Source organism: Alternaria triticimaculans (assembly GCF_023758025.1).
Source record: "Alternaria triticimaculans strain BMP 0046 chromosome Unknown scaffold_8, whole genome shotgun sequence".
Taxonomy (NCBI): Eukaryota; Fungi; Ascomycota; class Dothideomycetes; order Pleosporales; family Pleosporaceae; genus Alternaria; species Alternaria triticimaculans.
In genome coordinates, this window is record NW_026055965.1 from 734,167 (window position 1) to 752,607 (window position 18,441).

General features: G+C 53.5%; 8 protein-coding genes across 8 annotated transcripts; 5 read left to right on the forward strand and 3 right to left on the reverse strand.

Moving 5' to 3' along the window:
- Positions 1 to 93: 93 nt before the first annotated feature.
- On the reverse strand, positions 94 to 727 carry J4E78_006172 (uncharacterized protein; the record flags this gene model as incomplete). Its single annotated transcript, XM_049366785.1, has 2 exons — positions 94 to 202; positions 252 to 727. The coding sequence occupies 2 exons, from the start codon at positions 725 to 727 to the stop codon at positions 94 to 96; spliced, it is 585 nt and encodes a 194-aa protein (XP_049221491.1).
- Positions 728 to 1,733: 1,006 nt separating this feature from the next.
- J4E78_006173 (uncharacterized protein) lies at positions 1,734 to 3,842 on the forward strand (the record flags this gene model as incomplete). Its single annotated transcript, XM_049366786.1, has 1 exon — positions 1,734 to 3,842. One exon carries the CDS (start codon positions 1,734 to 1,736, stop codon positions 3,840 to 3,842), a length of 2,109 nt encoding a protein of 702 aa, XP_049221492.1.
- Positions 3,843 to 4,307: 465 nt separating this feature from the next.
- Positions 4,308 to 6,696, reverse strand: J4E78_006174 (uncharacterized protein; the record flags this gene model as incomplete). Its single annotated transcript, XM_049366787.1, has 4 exons — positions 4,308 to 6,043; positions 6,096 to 6,501; positions 6,553 to 6,605; positions 6,657 to 6,696. The coding sequence occupies 4 exons, from the start codon at positions 6,694 to 6,696 to the stop codon at positions 4,308 to 4,310; spliced, it is 2,235 nt and encodes a 744-aa protein (XP_049221493.1).
- A 348-nt stretch (positions 6,697 to 7,044) lies between these two features.
- J4E78_006175 (uncharacterized protein) lies at positions 7,045 to 9,066 on the forward strand (the record flags this gene model as incomplete). Its single annotated transcript, XM_049366788.1, has 2 exons — positions 7,045 to 7,269; positions 7,336 to 9,066. The coding sequence occupies 2 exons, from the start codon at positions 7,045 to 7,047 to the stop codon at positions 9,064 to 9,066; spliced, it is 1,956 nt and encodes a 651-aa protein (XP_049221494.1).
- Positions 9,067 to 10,525: 1,459 nt separating this feature from the next.
- Positions 10,526 to 11,381, forward strand: J4E78_006176 (uncharacterized protein; the record flags this gene model as incomplete). Its single annotated transcript, XM_049366789.1, has 3 exons — positions 10,526 to 10,634; positions 10,686 to 11,020; positions 11,073 to 11,381. 3 exons carry the CDS (start codon positions 10,526 to 10,528, stop codon positions 11,379 to 11,381), a joined length of 753 nt encoding a protein of 250 aa, XP_049221495.1.
- Positions 11,382 to 11,939: 558 nt separating this feature from the next.
- J4E78_006177 (putative NRPS-like protein biosynthetic cluster) lies at positions 11,940 to 14,141 on the forward strand (the record flags this gene model as incomplete). Its single annotated transcript, XM_049366790.1, has 4 exons — positions 11,940 to 11,955; positions 12,073 to 12,207; positions 12,261 to 12,780; positions 12,830 to 14,141. 4 exons carry the CDS (start codon positions 11,940 to 11,942, stop codon positions 14,139 to 14,141), a joined length of 1,983 nt encoding a protein of 660 aa, XP_049221496.1.
- Positions 14,142 to 14,275: 134 nt separating this feature from the next.
- Positions 14,276 to 15,235, reverse strand: J4E78_006178 (uncharacterized protein; the record flags this gene model as incomplete). Its single annotated transcript, XM_049366791.1, has 3 exons — positions 14,276 to 14,759; positions 14,813 to 14,953; positions 15,063 to 15,235. 3 exons carry the CDS (start codon positions 15,233 to 15,235, stop codon positions 14,276 to 14,278), a joined length of 798 nt encoding a protein of 265 aa, XP_049221497.1.
- An 899-nt stretch (positions 15,236 to 16,134) lies between these two features.
- J4E78_006179 (uncharacterized protein) lies at positions 16,135 to 17,172 on the forward strand (the record flags this gene model as incomplete). Its single annotated transcript, XM_049366792.1, has 2 exons — positions 16,135 to 16,387; positions 16,436 to 17,172. The coding sequence occupies 2 exons, from the start codon at positions 16,135 to 16,137 to the stop codon at positions 17,170 to 17,172; spliced, it is 990 nt and encodes a 329-aa protein (XP_049221498.1).
- Between the last annotated feature and the right edge of the window lie 1,269 nt (positions 17,173 to 18,441).

Here is an 18,441-nt window from a genome sequence, read left to right on the forward strand (position 1 = left end):
CTTCTTTAAAATATATGTCTGGGGTATCACGATGAATATTACGCTCTAGAAAAGCTTTGTTTGAATATGAATAACAGAATGCAAGTCGAAGACTTAGTGCGCCTCAACCTGATTGAACCTGCCAAACGCCAGCTCACCAACGAATGCACCTGCTAGCACAGACAAAAAGTACCCAACATTGTAAGTCATGACTGCCAACATGCTGCCCAAAAGTTAGCTTTGACGCAATGACTGGAGTGTGTAGTGCTTACAGGAGATATCCGACGCCGGCCACAACTGTCATCAACAGTGCCCGGGGCAGGTCGATGCTGAATCTCCATGGCTGAATGTGAGAGACCGGCGCCGAAATGATGCGCACATCCTCCTGGACACCGTTTGTTGTGAGGACACCGGTCATCGAGTTGGCGTCATCTGCAGCGCTATCGACAACGGCTTTCTCGCCGGCAACGACGATATAGCGTCGCTTCAGCGCGCTCTTGACTGCCTTGATCTCGAGGTATGTTTTCGCGGTGAAGAGGGCGCGAAGGATTATGGACAGGAGAATAAGGAAGATGCATGTCCCTGCGTATTGACCAGCGGTCGTCGGGGTCCAAGCCTCGGAGTATAAAGGAGTGGTCGTTGACGTGACGAACGCCATTGCCATACCGCCATGTGAGGAAGTACCCATAGACATGCCGCCCATATCCATCGAATCCATAGCCATATCGTGACCCTCGTGAGCAACCATGGTGATGGGATTGACGTGCGTGTAGCGATAAGAAGGTTCCGTTGATGAGGCTCAGGATGGGTTCCGTTTAGGTCGCGCGGGGTGATAAGGGATCGAAGAATAGGTACCGAGTTCCAGACTGCTATCTTAGTCCTGGGGCAGGCGATCGCTTAAGAGTTCTTGGTACGCTGTGGGCTTGCGCGTTCGCTGGTTCCAGTTCCGTAAAGATGAAGGCGCCTCAGCATGAACGCACGACCTGGAGGCGCTGGTTTCGTGTTGCAGTGTATACAACTGTGATGAATGCGTAAGATTCTGCGACACTCAAGAAGTCTGGGCTGAGGCGTGGAGCGTCGGGGCATGTGAGCACATTTCTCGGCAACGCCTTCCCGCCTACATGTATGACAGGCAAATCTCGCAGCTACGGAAAGATCCCTTCCATGCGCGTTGTATGGGTCATGGCACGCTGTCGGTGGCTCGGGCGTGTGAGCGACGTTCAAGCAGCCGGACTCCCAAGGAGCGACTTTGAGCATAATTAGCCGGTTATGGTTAGCGCATGAAGCTTATTTCAAGCCACGGCCAACAGAGTGCCCGCTGGGCCTCGATGCACCCCCGCAGTGCATCGACCCTGCCGCCCTGCATCTGAGAGGCAATTGATTACAGTCGGCACTACGGCCACATGGACTATTACCGGCACCATGGCTGAAGACGGTGCGTGTGTGCGTCTTTCGCTGGACGACTATCACATCTTGTCAACCTCCTATGACATTGTCACACACTGTCTATTTCCCAACGTCCTAGAGTGCGTCTCCATACCGATCTCTCGACGTAGCGACGAAACAACTACCCTGGTTACATCTCAGACTGCTCGCGACGAAGTCAGCATGCGATAAACATCGGTACAGGCACACGCCATCCATCACTGGCAACCGCCCAACCTTGCATTCAGTGCAAGCCTGGAAACAAAAACCAAACAAGAGGCGGCAACACTGCAGCAGCGCGTAGCATCATGAGCCACAATCACATGTCGATGGGCTCGATGGGCGCCTTGCCCCCGCTCACAGAATGGCCGGACTTCTACTACGCAGTGATTGGGGCCGCAGTCGGTGTCGCAACACTGTTCAACGTGTACAACTATGTGCTATATCGCCAAAGAATGCTCGCAGCAAGAGGGGGATCGCGGACGCCTGCAAAGCCTATCTCATGGCTCGCCCTCGGGAATGCGACACTCTACGCCCTGACGCGCGAAGCGTCCAATTTCTCATTACGCATACCACTGAAAGGTCGCATACTCAGACTACCAACAGTCGGCCGATCGTCGCTGGTTGTCGGGAACGTGGTCGTTCTGGTCGTTCTATGTTTATACGGCTTCGATGTGACGGACATGTTCAGCATGGAGAATATTGGCTTTCGTTGCGGTGTGGTCACGATAGCCCAACTACCGATTATCGTCCTGCTAGCGGGCAAGAATAACATCATCGGATGTCTCAGCGGTGTGAGCTACGAGCGTTTAAATTGGCTACATCGATGGTGCGCTCGATGCATGCTGCTTACGGCCACCATGCACTTGGGGTATTTCCTCAGTGCATGGGCTCCGTACGACTATATCGGCTACCAACTCAAGAATAACGCAATCGTTTGGAAAGGCCTTGCTGCATGGTGTACCTTGGCGTGGATTGTGTTCAGTTCCATGACACCGATCCGAGGCTGGAACTACGAGATCTTCGTTATTCAACATATCGTTTCGTTTGCAGTTTTCCTTGCGTTCGTCTACATTCATACCCCTCTCGAGATGAACGGCTACGTCTGGGCTCCTGTTGCCATTTTCCTGTTCGACCGCCTCTTCCGAGCATTGCGACTGCTATACATCAACAGCTCCGTATTTCATCCTTCGTTAAAGAAGCGGGGCCAACTGAATGGCCTCTGGGCGTGCAAAGCCGAATTCACACCTCTCCCCCACAACACCACACGAATTAGTATACCTAACCCACCCATCAGCTGGACTCCTGGTCAACATGTATATCTATCATGTCACTCCGTTGTGCCGTTACAAAGCCATCCATTCACCGTGGCTTCGATACCAGCGGATGGGAAAATGGAGTTTTACGTCAAGGCCGAGAAGGGAGGTACCAAGCGCCTCTTCAGACACGCGGAAAAATCTGGCAATTTATCTGGAGTGCCCGTCAAAGCCAGGACTGTGGCCATAGAAGGCCCATACGGCACTCTAAGACCACTGCGCCAATTCGACAGCGTCGTTCTCCTTGCAGGAAGTACCGGCGGGACTTTCACTCTCCCGCTCCTTCGCGATCTCCTCCAGGGTTGGAAGGAGAATGCTTGTGGCAATACAGGTAGCAGTTCAATCTTCAAAATACCAACAGGTGCGGTGACGCGACACATCCGCTTCGTATGGGTCGTCAAGAGCAGAGGGCAGCTAAGCTGGTTTTCCGAGCAGCTTTCCTCCGTATACACCGAGTTCCGAACGCTACAGGAAACACTCCGGGACATCAAACTCGAAATGAGCGTCTACATCACCTGCGACGAGTCTTTCACAGAAGAGCACAACTCCGTGCTTTCCGGCGTGACGGCACCCAACATGAACACAAAATCACAGAGCGAGCCCCAGCACGGCACTGTGCAATACAGATCGCCCTCACAGGCATCAGAAAAGAAGAGCGAGAAGAAATCGCATAGGCAGGGATACCAAGAAGTAACATCTATCGATTCATCAAGTCTCGATATCCAAGAAGCATGTGGTCCGAACGGCACATGCTGTTGCCGCACTGCGGTTGACGAATCGTCTTCAGCTAGTAAAGCGGTGTGCAGCTGTTCGAAACCTCAAGCCACTGCCTTGTCTCGTCCTACATCTCTCGCACCTTCCACACCCTCATCTCTCGAGAAAGGCCAAAGAGTCGTCGTGCATCCGTCGATAGCGATATACTCCGGTCGACCGAAGACGCGGGATATCATACGCAGGTCGTTAGAACAAGCGTTGGGCGAGAGTGCGGTCGTGGTGTGTGGACCGCAGGGGTTGGTGGCAGACGTGAAGCATGATGTTGTCTGGTTGAGCGATGAGCGCGCGGTGCACAAAGGGACGGGAGCGCAGGGCATATACCTACACACAGAAAGCTTTGGATGGTAATCTTCGCTCCAATACATTCTTAATCACACCACGCCATTCATAAGTGCATTTAGTGAAGTATGGTAGTAGTAACATTCGTCGCAATAAATAAGAGTACAGATGCAGCCCGTCTCATGACGGTGCAACGCCTCAAACGCCTATCCAAACCCAACCCACAATATCGCCAAAAAGATGCTAGTATGCGTTCGTGGAAAATGTGCGTAAAACAAAGCGCAGATGCAATGATGATGACAAAGGGAAGAGATGGTAGATGGGACGCGACGCATACGCTCGCTTTCAATCCACAATCCTCAACGCCAGACACCACTCCGTTTGATGAGACAAAGGAAATGGTATTTGCCCGCCCTCCTTTCGTCACGCCAACGCCGTGGAATGTTATGTGTCCAAACACCCCATTGTTTACCCTTCGTCGTGTCGTTGTTGTATATGTCGTAATCGTTCCGGGGCTGTCACACATCGTCCGTCCTACCGGACCATGCGCTTGCTGCGTTGGATAAAAGGAGATGGCATCTCCGGCTCGGTCTCGGGGTCCCATACTGCGGGTGGGCTGATACCGCCAGTTCGCTTGACGGGACTCCTTCGGCCGTTGTATCCGAAGCCCTTCTTCGCGCCTCCCTCGTCTTCACTCATAGTGTGCACAGGGATACCGCGCGCTTGTTGAAGTTCGACTAGTGTGCGGCCCTGGACGCCGCCGTTGTTGCGCATCGCTTGAACGCGGAATGCCTCGTTGCCCTTCTTTGATGGGAGTCCAGCAAATGGAATGGACTTTGTTGTAGCGCCTGTCTTGCGCGGCGATGTTGATGCGGTGTCGGTGGACTTGGACTTCGTTCGAGAAGGCGACGCAGCGACGATGGGTACGGCGGAAACAGGACGGGGCTTTGTAGTTCTGGGACCCAGGAGGTTTGGTGTGCTTCCCAATCGACCGTTGGCCTTCAACAGTGGCGCTTGGGCATTTGCGAGCACCTTGAAGGGGTCCGCACTCATAGGACGACCCCCAGAGGCGCTTCGTGCGCGGGTTGGCGATGGCAGAACAGGAAGATCATCATCGTCGTCGAAGTCGGCGTTCCACTCTGCCTCAGTTGGCGACGGGGGAACGTCAGCTTCCCACTTCTTCGCGCCTTCCTTAGCAGCAGCGAAGATATTTTGCTTAGGTTGCTGGTTGCGACGAGGGGAAAGCGAGAGTCCCTTGAGTGAGATAGGTGCCGGCGACGGCTCAGCCATCTGCACATCCATGGGAGAGTCGGGTACTTGTGTGGTGGAAGGCTGCGAGAACATTGTGCGGGCGCGGACGAGGGGACCGCGGGACGGTCGCTTTGCCTTTGGCTTAGCTGCGATGGTGACATCTTCGGTGTGGTCGTCCAGGGAGAGTGACGATAGGTCTGTTCCGCTGGCGAAGTCGGAGTCTGTGTTGAGGGTGTTTTGCGAGCCGCTCTTAACGGCACCATCGGACTCTGCTGAGAACAAAGCAGACGTTGGTTCTGTTGCCGCCATAGTAGGCGTATTGGACCGAGGAGCCAGCTTTGGCGATGTGCTCAGACGGTTGGGGTACATCTTCAGGGCGCGCTCTACCCGCCTATTCACCTCTCCCTCGAAGGTCGCCTGGAGCTGAGCCAGCTCTTTTTGTACTCGTTGTTCCGTTTGCAGCTTCACTTGTCGCTCAATCTCCAACTGTGCTTTGACTTCCCACTCTCGTCGTAATTGGTCGTCCAACTCTTTGCGTATCCGTGAAATGGCTTCGCTTGCCTCCTTCTCCCGCTTCGCTGTCAGCATACGCTGCTCACGGAGATCTTGCCCCAGCTTAACGACTTCCTGCTCTTTGCGCATAAGCTTGACGATTGGCAGGTTGAGAAGTGCGGCTGTGTCTGGTCGGTTGTCGGGCGTTGTGTTCAGGCAGCTTGCAATGACCTTTCGCAGTTCTGCCGAGTAGCAGGCCGGTATGTCGGGGTATCGGCCCAGCTTGATCTTCGAGATGAGCTCGAAGTGTGTTTTGGCATTGAAGGGTGGTGACTTTGTGCACATCTCGTATATGATGCACCCGAGTGCCCAGATATCGGAGTGGGGACCATATTGCTCGGCCTTGCAGATCTCAGGCGACATGTAAAACGGCGTGCCGACGTAGGTGGAGGCGAAGTCGTGGGACTGGAGGATCTTGGACAGACCGAAGTCGCCCAGCTTGACGCTGTTGTCATCGCCAAGGAAGACTGTGAGTTGTTAGCGCAGAGTCACGCGACGTGGAGATGACCAGATACTGACTGTTCTCGGGCTTGAGGTCTCTGTGGAGGATCATGGGCTTGCGTGGGTCACGGGCAGGCTTCGCGTTGCCAACGAGTCCCATGACGTTGCGGCCTGCCGCAGGTGGGTCTTCACCGTAGTGGCAGCGGTACAGAGCGCTGACGATTTGGCTGAAGATGCTCCAGACGAACTCCTCCTCGCACACCTGGTTCTTGTTCTTGAGGTCGCGGATGACACGTCCGAGGTCGCCGTTGCCGCAGTACTCCATGTAGAGGTGGAGGTCCTGCGATGTCTTGATGTGGTCGCGCTCGAAGTAGGCGACGATGTTGGGGTGGCGGAGTTCCTTGAGAATCGACAGCTCGGCCTGGAGCTGCTCGCGTTCCTTCTGCGACATCTTGAGATAGCTGATTTCCTTGCGGCACAGGATCTAGGCGGCGGTTAGCACGTCGTGCGCGCAGGCTTCGTCGTCGCTGCTTACATAGCCATCTGACTTCCGCTTGACTTTGCGGATGATACCAAAGGACCCATGGCCTATACAACGTCAGTATGCGTCCTCTTGCGCCTATCGGGGGCGGTCCGTACCAATCTTCTCGAGCACATCGTACTTTTCTTCCTCGGGCATGGTGAAGGTATTGCTATTGCTCAAAAGACATGCAACTATTAAGGGTAGGATAGGGTAGCAAGCTGCTGGGTTAGTAGAGCTCGGAGGTAGCGAGGGATGTATGTAATGTACAGTGGGTGGGATGGAAGCCAAGTTTCCTTGGTGTTTGGCCCTGTTTACGCTAACGGCCGTCAACCCAGCAACGCTGCACGCGCCTCACGTGTTGCAGTTGCCAGGCGCACGCACCCCTGTCACTGCCCTTATCGATAGTCACGCCGATCTCCGCCGCCACTCGTCATCGCAGAGCAATAGTCACTTTCACCTCCACCATGTCGCCGTTACTGAGGACCTCTCCTTCTTGCCACAGCCATGGACGTCAAGAAGAAGCACGAGATCGAGGCCGCCCTCGCGACCGAAGCCCAGGCGATTTCCTCGGGCCAGCTCAAAGAAGAGAATCCGCTGGACACGAGCGAAGATTTCAGGGTCTTCTGTGAAGCATGCCGGCGGGGAGACTTGAAGGTTTGCCAGGAAATGATATCGACCGGGGTAAACATCAACGCAAGAGACAGGTTTGATTACACTCCACTTATCTTAGTAAGACAATCTCCGAGTTCAAATCTAAACAATTCGCCATTCAATTCAGAGCGCTGACCGCTGAAGGCCAGTCTATGCGGTCACTACGAAGTCATACGCCTGCTCCTCGAAAACGGTGCACTCTGCGAACGCGACACGTTCCAAGGCGAGAGATGTCTATACAACGCACTCAACGACCGTATACGTAATCTGTTACTATCCTACGACTATGCGAAATCCTCGAATCCCTTACAACCGCTGGCAGCACATATCACTTCGCTCCTCACGCGACCGTCGCCCAAGACGACAGACATCACGATTACCGCCTTTGGCCAAGAGTTCCACCTCCACAAATTCCTCCTCGCCGCACGATCGCCCTACTTTGCGAAGAAGCTCGAGACTGCGCCGAATACAACGTCATGGAAACTACCCAATACTATACCCGCCGAATCGCTAGGTGTGGCGTTGCAGTATTTGTACTTCCAGGAAGTCTCAATACGGAGAGCGTTACATGGGTTGAGTGACGAGCAGGAGCTGGTTGTGTTGAAAGGCATAGACAAGATTGGCAAGCAGTTGGAGATTGAACGCCTGTTTGAAGATATAACAGAAGTCTCGGATCGAAGACTATTGCGCCAGCGAAGAGCAGAGGAATTGGAACGCGGTAGGGATCAGTTAGAGGGCTGGTTCAAGAACAACGTCCTCCGGCACAAAAGAGTCGTAGACACTGCAAAAGTGGACAGCATACAATGGGACCGGGAAAACTCTATCTTCGCCGATATATTACTGCGCGCCGATGATGATGACGAGGACCAAGACTCCGATGGCACAGATCGGTCACCAGGGCCGTCAGAGTCATCTACGCCGCCTGTGCGAAACGCACCGGGGCCTCTTCTAGGCATACCAGTCGGATCGGGTCGCACTCGTTCGAGGTCACCGTCCCGCCAACGAGCATCCCGTAAATCGACCGTTTTCCCTGCGCACCGAGCCATGCTATTGCGCTCCGAGTACTTCTTGACCATGTTCAGCTCGCAGTTCAAGGAAGCACAAGATACGCCGCACTTGCAGATTGTAACCATTGACTGCTCGCCAGCCGTCCTGGAAACCATACTCACCTTTATGTACACCGAGCGCGCCGACTTCGGACTCGATATTGCCATCGACGTGCTCTTCGCTGCAGATCAGCTCTTCATCGAGAAGCTCAAGCAGCGCGCCGCCATCATCATCTCTGCGCTAGGCAATGGCGCAACCTCAGCAGTCGAGTCAGACAACCCACGGGGAGCTACAGATGCCGATGAGGCCGTGGATATTTACGAAGTTATTCGAGCCGGGTGGGATACAAGGGTGCAACGCCTCGAAGAATTTGCTGCGCGATACATCGCCTATCGACTGGAACACTACATCGACCAACCTGAGTTTGCAGAGCTGGTGCAAGAATCTGCGAATCGCGTCAAGGCACGTCAGGAGACTGACACTGTCGAACTTGTCGACGATATTCGCTACTACCTCTCGGAACGATTCAGGCTTCGCTTCGAAGACAGCGGGCTGGATGAGATGATGGACGAAAACGCAGCCATGCAAGCTAGTACCGAGGGAGATCTTGTTGATGCAATGGATGAAATTGCACTAGAAGATGGTGTACCCAACGGTCTAGAGCAGGACGAGAACATCGCGGCGGTTGAGCAACAGATTGCTGCTGGTGTGATTAGAAATTTGGACGGCGAGGAAGTTGGTGATGAGTTCGCTCAGGATGCGATGAATTATCAGATCTTGCTGGGGAAGATAGACACCTTGCTTGAGAAGCTGAACTTGGATGCTTAGATAGCGAATCTACTGAAGCTCTCAAAATCTGACAACTACATCCGGGGTATTCTGACAGGAGGTTGCGCATGTGCTGAGGAAAATCCGGACACCTCGCCGTGGAGTCTAGCACGTGGCGTGGTCCGGTTAATTGCTTAGCGAATCTTGGAAACAACCCATACTTAGGTACCATAGGTACGCTTCATACTGAGGGTGTTTTCCACATTCACCTTGGTCCTTCCAAAGCACAACAATTTAGTCCATAAATTCTTTTCACGTTCCGCAGAAAATCTCAGCCAACTCTTACTTCCCAACCCAGAAACCGCAAAGAGACATGAGGACCCAAATCCGCGAAGACCTCTTATACCGACTACGCTGGAACCTGCTAGCCCCTCTACAAGACATCGAAATCGCGATAGGACCGAAAAACGAAGAAACACTTGTCCCACTCTTCGATCATCCTTGCGCGAACACACCTATCTCCGTACCCAGTCTACGTCGTCTAGAGGTGATGAGTGACGATATATGGAGATCACACGAGGCCTGGCATCATGGCGACGACAGCCCTGAGCCAGACTGCGCGTGTAAGCCTCCGCCCAATCTTGTCATCGAAAACGCAGATGGGAGACCCATTACGCTGGGGCAGTTTGTCACGCAGGCACATCCGTATTTGAATGAGCATATGGACAAGATCAAGAGGGCTTTGACTATTTTTCAGAACGACCTTCCTGAGGAGAAGATTTTCCTCTTCAAGCGCGCGCGGAGTTGGGGGACACGTGATCCCGATGTAAGACTGGATGTTTTTCTGATGCTTAAAAGGGATGAGGAGTATATGCAGGAGCATTGGGCTAGGCAGTTGGAGTCTGCGCGTCGGTTTGAAGATGGGAGATTTGGTGATGTTTGTGGTGCTACGAGTGGACGGGATGCTTGATGGCTGTGGTCGAATACCGCAATTTCAAAGTGTTGTGTGGTATGCATTGCCTCGCACCTACCTACGCTCGAGGGCAACTGCGATCGCTGCGTGGTACATGGAGTGTGTGCGATCGCGCGAAGCCACATTGTTTGTGGCTCCGGTGTAGCGCTACTTCTGCTAGTAGGAAGGCACTTGAGCAGTCTATACTGAGGGCGTCTAGTTTCGGTGTGATAGTAGACTGTTCTGGAAGAAGCGCTACTATCCTAGTCCCTGTTACACCTAGGTACTGTGTCTACTTCATCATTGCTATTGGTGACATCATGGTGGGGTAGCCGCGGTGCTCAGTTCCCCACCCAACCGTCGTTGACAGCTTGACAAATACCGTAGCAGCTCATCATGCGCGTCATTGTCCGATCAACCTCACTTCTTCCATCTCCAATTGCTCGAATCTTACCTCAAAACTTACAAAGAGTTTCAATCGCGGCGCCACGTTTCTTTACACTCCGCCCGACAACGCTTCCACGTAAACAAGGGCTATTCGCCATCTCCAAACAACAGACCGCAACGATGTCGACAGAATCCACACAGTCGCAGGCATGCTGCAACACACCCGCTGTGGTCAGCGAGGGCTACCAACCAAAGGGCGATTACATTGAGGCAGACGGACTGAAGACCTGTACGTTCTAGCACCACGAGATCGCCGGGAACCGCAATTGACTTTCAACAGATCAAACCGGCCCAAAGGACGCAAAGCAAGGAATCCTAGTCGTCTACGACATCTTCGGATTCTTCAACCAAACACTCCAAGGTGCTGATATCTTGGCTTACACCGACAGCCAGAAGTACCAGGTCTTCATGCCCGACTTCTTCGACGGCAAGCCAGCCGACATCTCCTGGATGCCCCCTGACACCAAGGAGAAGGAGCAGAAGATGGGCGAGTTCTTCCAGTCGCAGGCTGCGCCGCCGAAGACTCTGCCGCGCATCCCGAAGATTGTCGACGAACTCACCCAGAAGTACGGAATTGAGAAGTGGGCTATCATTGGCTTCTGCTGGGGCGGAAAGGTATGGAAAAGCTGATTAGTTTACCTCCCACGTATTGCCTAACACTATACAGATTGTCAACTTGTCTTCCATGGAAGGCACAAAGTTCAAGGTCGCAGCAGCATGCCACCCCGCCATGGTTGCCGGCGACGACGCGCCCGGCATCAAGATCCCATACATCATGCTTCCGTCAGGCGACGAATCAAAGGATGACGTCAAGAAGTGGCAGGAGGGCATCAAGGTTCCTCACGTGGTTGAGTGGTTCCCAGACCAGATCCACGGCTGGATGGCGGCGCGCAGTGACCTTTCGCAGGAGAAGGTGAGGAAGGAGTACGAGCGCGGATACAAGATGGTGTTGGATTTCTTCCACAAGCACATGTGAGTTTAATGGAAGAGCTGCGGTAATGTAGGTAGAAAGCTCATTCCGCTAGGGGTTCTGAGGCGAAGCTCTAGTATATATACCGGTAATGTCGATACGAAATAATATAACGTAGGACAGTAGAGCTTTCTTCCCCAGACTGTGACTGTGAGTGTGTTGTTAGCAGCATTGAGTTTGCTAAATATAGGCATGGCTGCGCCAGCTATCCTATGCCCAGGCGGGTCAACCATCACCAACTATCTAACCCATGGCCAATGTGGAAAAGGTCCGAAGTCATCGCAACAAAGGTTGCGGAGTAGAGTTACGGGTAGGTGTGGGGCTCAACACGTGGGGTTAGGTACTCTGGGGCCGCCAGCCGCGTGCATTGGCGTAGAACGGCGGTTGGGAGACCGAGGGCAAGTCGGCAATTGATCACGTTGCGGATGGCCATGTCGCAGGTTATCTAGAAGCATTGGGCAGACTTCGGCGCATTTCTGTCGCGACATTTACCTTCATTGTTTCTCTGCGCATCTCTCACGTACATTCTTCATTCATAGATACCTATACAAGAGTGATCTCACCATGGCTCTTCCGATCGGTGCGTGTTCCTATCTCGTGTAGCGGCCGTGGCGCGCTTGTCGTCCCATCCAGCTTCCGATCATCTCTACACGACCCTCATCGTACAATGTACATGTTAGCTAACTAAGCTTTGAAGCACCTCAAGCTGTAGCAGGCGCGATCGCAGGCGTTACCGCCGCTGCAGCCTACATCGACGCCAAATACCACATCACCAAAGACCTCAAGGGCCAACGCGTCCTGAAAGCTGCCGCGCGCGATCTCGAGAAGAATGGTAAGCCGAAGCTGCGTATGCCTCTTACCACCCACGTTCTAACAAGACAACAGCACAAGGCAGAGGCCAATCTCTGTGGTACCAATTCGAAGCCCAAGTCCACCGCCTGCCCTCGACCGAAGAATGCATCTGGTCCCGTACCGGCTGCTACACCTGGGCCGAAACCTACGCGAACGCCTGCCGATACGGCCAATACCTCCGCCAGAATGGCGTCGTTCCCGGGCAGCTCTTTGCCATGTACATGATGAACCGGCCGGAGTTCCTCTTTGCACATCTGGGTAGCTGGAGCATAGGAAGCGCGCCGGCGTGGATCAACTACAACCTCGCAGGCGATGCGCTGGTGCACTGCCTGAAAGTCAGCGGCGCCAAGGTGCTGCTTGTTGATGAAGACCAGGAGTGCAGAGACCGTATCGAGGCGGTCAGGGAGAGGTTGGAGAGCGAGCTGGGCATGACTGTCTTGGTCTTGGACACGGGGTTGAAGGGTGAGATATCGAGGCTGGAACCTACTAGGCCTGAGGATGAGCTTAGGGTGGGCATGAAGGGAAAGTTCCCGCTCTTCCTGTTCTACACAAGGTTAGTTACCGAGGCTGTGCTGTGAAGAGGACAATGCTAACTAGAACAGTGGCACAACCGGACACCCGAAAGCTTGCCCCTTCGAGACGCAAAGAGCCGTTGGTTTGACACAGCGTGTAGGGGCTATGGGGCTGAAGACAGGGCCCAACGGGGATAGGTGGTATGTTTGCATGCCTCTATACCACGGCACGGGAGGCACGACGGCACTCGTCTGCATGGTCACCGGCCTTACATGCTGTATCGGCACCAAGTTCTCTACATCGAAGTTCTGGACCGACGTACGCGATTCGAAATCCACCGCCATGGTCTACGTAGGAGAGACAGCCCGGTACCTTCTCAACGCCCCTCCCAGCGAGCTCGACCGGAAACACAATGTCAGGGCCATGTTCGGAAACGGTCTTCGTCCTGATGTATGGCAGCGCTTTGTCGATCGCTTCGGCATCGAGATCGTCGGCGAGTTCTTCAACAGCACAGAAGGCGTCATGGCGCTTTTCAATGGCTCGCGTGGGCCTTTCACAGCAACTTCAGTTGGACACCAGGGTCTCATCGATCGCTGGCGCTCCCACAACACTTACGTCCCAGTCGAGATCGATTTCGTAACCGGAGACCTCCTGCGCGATCCTAAGACTGGATTCTGCAAACGCAAGTCCTACGAGGAGGGCAGTGAGATCCTCGTACAGATGCCGAGCGAGCAAGCCTTTGTCGGCTATTGGAATAACCCGGATGCTACTGAGAAACGCTTCGAACGCAATGTCTTCCGGAAAGGCGACTTGTATTACCGTACAGGCGACGCTCTCCGCCGCGACGCCGACGGCCGCTGGTTCTTCATGGACCGCCTCGGCGACACCTTCCGCTGGAAGTCGGAGAACGTGAGCACAGCCGAAGTCAGCGAGGCACTTGGCTCTTTCCCCGGAATTCAAGAAGCAAACGTCTATGGTGTCGAAGTGCCTGGCTACGACGGCCGCGCAGGCTGTGCAGCCATCTATATCGACCCCGCACATCTCGACTCGTTCAACTTCAACGCGCTACTTGCGCACGCGAAGGAGAAGCTGCCGAAATACGCAGTGCCTGTCTTCTTGAGGATACAGAAACAGCAGACTACGATGCACAACAACAAGCAGAACAAGGTCCCGCTGAGGAATGATGGTATCGATCTGAGGAAGCTTATGGAGAGGGCGGATAAGGAAGCGAAGGAGCAAGGAAAGGAAGAGGCGGAATACGATACCATGTACTGGCACCCGGCCGCTCTTGGATCTGGCAAGGGCAAGAGTGGTGGTGATGATGGATATGTTGTATTCACCATGGCGGATTGGGACTTGCTTAAGGGAAGCGTAGATGTAGAGGGTGGTGCCAAGCTGTGAGGTTCTCCAGTATATAATTGCTTATAGTCTGTAAATCGTAGCGTTCTCGTTCTGTAACAAACATCATCTCTGCGAACACGCGTAAGCCATGACTGAGTTTGCTCGTAACACACTGTCGCTTCTTCATTGTCGTTTCACTTCTCTTCCATCAACGTAGGCTCGAACTTCTCCTTCCTGGCCTGCGTAGCACCAGAAGCCTTCCACGCAGACAGAATCAAGTCCACAATAGCATCCACACCTTGATCCCTCTTGACAACCGCAAAGATAGTCGGTCCACCCTCACGCATCCTCCTGCTATCCCGCTCCATAACACCCAGATCCGCACCGACCGCCTCGGCAAGATCGATCTTGTTGACGACCAGCAGGTCTGATTGCGTGATACCCGGACCACCCTTCCTGGGAATCTTATCACCACCCGAGACATCGATAACGTAGATGATGAAGTCGGCGAGTTCGCGCGAGTAGTTCGCAGCGAGGTTGTCGCCGCCGGACTCGATGAGCAGGAGGTCCGTGTTGAACTTTTGGTGCAGGTTTGTGAGCGTCATGAGGTTGACGGAGATGTCTTCGCGAACGGCGGCATGGGGACAGCCTCCAGTTTCGACAGCGACGATGCGCTCACTATAGTCGCGTCAAACATGCTCCGGTAATATGTATATTGTGGTTGCTCTTACGCGGGCAAGGCATTGTTCTTGGTGAGGAACTCGCAGTCTTCTCGCGTGAAGATGTCGTTTGTTACCGCGGCTATGGAGAAACGTGTTCGGAGGTGTTTGCACAGGGCTAGCATGAGGGCTGTCTTGCCCGAGCCTACTGGTCTAGGCTGGTCAGTATCTTGAGGATATAGTACATCTTGCCATGCCAACCCTGCATCATGTCGGCCGAGCAGTATATTGACATGTACGTGTCACACGGGGTCCATCGTACCCTCCAATTCCGATAGTGAAGGACCGGTCTTCCCAGTCTCTTCCCTCGATGATGGGCAGCTCGCGGCCCAGGTAGCTCCCCGGCCCATCGAGGATCTCATGCGTGTGGCCGTGATCCGCAGCCTCGTGCGAATGCGAATGCGACGCGCCTTCGTGTGAGTGGCCGGTAGACATTGTTGTATGATGTAGTATGACTATCAATCAACAGAGGAAGCCAGCAAGCAGGAATGAAGCTCGAGGATCTCCATGGTGGGGCACGACACGACGAGAGACGTGGGGTTCAATCCGGCGCAATCCTGGTAGCGAAGCTTCACTCAATAACACCGGCGATAGGCTGACAGGCCACGACACGCCGCTCGCATGAACAACACTCACGACCATATCAAAGGCCAATTCAATGCGGCGGTGATTGTCATTACCGTAGCGTGCCACGACTCGAATAAGGCGTCCTTAATCGGAGGATACGGGAGTGCTCGGACCATGGCGCGAGGGATCATTGCTGCTGCCCCTGCATCTTCATCACGATCCTCGGCACCCGCGATATGATTACCAGCTATAGTTCCCTTCTCTGAATTTCACGGACCAGCATGTTCCCACATGGACCTGTCGTTCTTGGTCGGCGGCGCATATGAGCTTGCGTACCATTGGGAAAGGAGAATGAGGTGCCGGAGCAATCTTTCGCTTCTTCAATCCTTCAATATCGCCCAGACCCGCCACACAGCCACGGCAATGGATATGCAGTTAATTTCCACGCCTGCGAGCCTCCCTATGCGGTGGCCCTGGTACCTGTAGGTGACATGACGCAGGATCTCGCAGCTCTATGTAAAGCCAGCGCAGCACCCGCAAGCTTGTGGACCCTGTTTTCTCAATGCCCTTGCGTTTTCAGGTTTCTGCGTCTTAATCGAGATCGTGCGGTTTGGAGATATTTCCCCATACGGTAGACCTCTTCCTGCTTTAAGGATAGTTGTTCCCTTCTGAAACTCACCTTCGTCGCTCGCCTGCATTCCCCGCTTCCTCTTGTTTGTTTGTTTTTGCGATTCTATACGCGTATTTTTTCTGGCGTAATGTCTAACATGGCTGTCTCGTGGGAGAAATCGACACATGGGTCTCTTACGCTATGGGATATCGATCGCGAATTCCAAGATGCGCATGAAGCGTACGAGCAGTGGCAGGCGCGGCATCGTCGCACGCGTTCCAAATGGTTGTGTCTCGGCACGAAGAATCGCGACGATGCGGTTGGCAAAGCTCTGCGCCTAGGGGGACAGATTCAAAGGATCATGGAGCAAGGAAAAGCAAGATTTGGGGCACGATTCGAGGAAGGCGACAGTAAGTCCGCGGTTCAATACCGAGATGATAGAGACTGACCATGTGTAGCGAAATGCAACACCATCCTTTCAGCACAACTCCTACGAATCCAATACGAAATCAGACAACCACTTTACGACAGCGTTTTCTCTTCGACACCAACGATACCAATTGACGACATAATTACGACCGCCAAAAGCGTCCGTCGCGCCTGCCTCACTGCCCTGCGCGAACAATACGCACGTCTCGAATCGCCGATCCTATCGCCCATTCTACCCCCTCCACGTTTCAAAGTAGAGTTCTGTCCATTCGCAGACAACCTGCGGAAAGATCTCAAAGAGTCCAAATCGAGCACACTACGCGCCAAGAAAGCTTTCCCACACGACAAACACGACGACAGGGAGATATGCCCGCACTGCGATGCATGCATATCCGTTGCCGCTCACTCCGGACTGCCAGCATCCAGATGTATACTCTTCACCTCGCACATTGCGCTCGACACAATGGCGACGAACGACAAAGCGACCTTTGCATGCAACAGCTGCTACAAGACTTTCGATGATTCCTACGCCTTCCTCGATCATTACTTCCAAAAGCAAATCGGGAGTGAGAGGAGCTGCTTGCGGCTGTCTGTACAGAGGAGCTCGAGCTGGTTCTTGAACGAGCAGTTCCTTGACAGCGACCCTTCGATCGTTGAGCAGTGCCTCAAGAATTGCATGGCGAGAGAGACTATGCGAGGTAGAGGCCACAAAAAGATGAAGAGTCAGATCACTATACGACAAGTACATTCGAGCGGGAACGATTGAAGTTTTCCTGCCTGGAAATGATAGCACGACCATATATCACGCCGCCACTGGCAGGAGCAAAACAACGAAGCAAAGCAGCATTCGTCAGCACCACACGATCAGTTGTATACGAATGCGTCCTTTCGTACTGCTAATCAGCCATTCGAGTCGCAATGCGACGACAGAGACCTTACACATACCGTCTCACGACCCGCACACAAGTTCCACACCAAAGCCAAAGCTTTCGTATGAACGCGGACGGAACGCCGCTTTCTCCGCCTCTTATCTTTCTTGTATCATACATACCTTTTTCTGTACACATACGTTTATTCTCATGTCTAATGCCCTAATGTCTTTGTCAAGAGTTTCTAGATCGTAGCAGAGTACGTCACGAGCACGATAAATACGAACACGAATATACAATTGCGCATCAAAACCACAGCGCAAGCTCAAATCAATGAATACAAATACTTTCTCAAACCTGTATACACGATCATCATACCATTCCTATGTATCCAGCACTTCTGAACACCGCGCGCCGCACCCTAACATAACACAGCGACGATCACACCCATCGCATAAACAGCGCAAGCCGTGATATCCGCATGCCCAGACACACGTCAGATGGGCATCCCGGTTTCACATTGGCAACGAACGCAAACGCAGCTGGCAGAAGGAAAGGAAAAGGACCGAGAAAGATAGCTTCATCTCCTCGGCCCTTTTTCCGCGCGGAACTTCCCTCGAGCATGTTGCTCGTCACCTAACTCCAAGCACTCGGTCTCATATCGCCAGACTGCAGTATGGGGACATGTACAATGATCGCAACTCTACCCGAGTGAGCTGGCGATCTACCAACTGTGACACTCATCACCCAGCCTGTCTGTTCCCAAGATTCGGGGAATCGGGGAATGGGCAGGACATACGCGCCACACCCACAGAACTCTATCCTAGCTACCTAAGACTACTATCAAGCCGACATACCCGTCTTGTATCCGGCCACTTCTTTCCTTTGCCTTTGCTATGCTGCACATACACATCTACTCAGCGTCGTAAAACGAACGCGCCAGCGACGCGCAACCACATGAAACCACATCTGTCCGTGGGTCTCTCACTCGGCGAAACCCCACCGTAATACGTCTTGGCTTTCTTACGTATGGATGCGCCTGAGTACGAGATTATTCCGCTCATCACGAGAGGATTATTACGAACGGCTGCTTGGGGTTCTTGGTGCATTGCGTGTTGGTGTTGGCCTGGGCGGTTGTGATGGGGATACCTGGTTTGTGTGTAGGG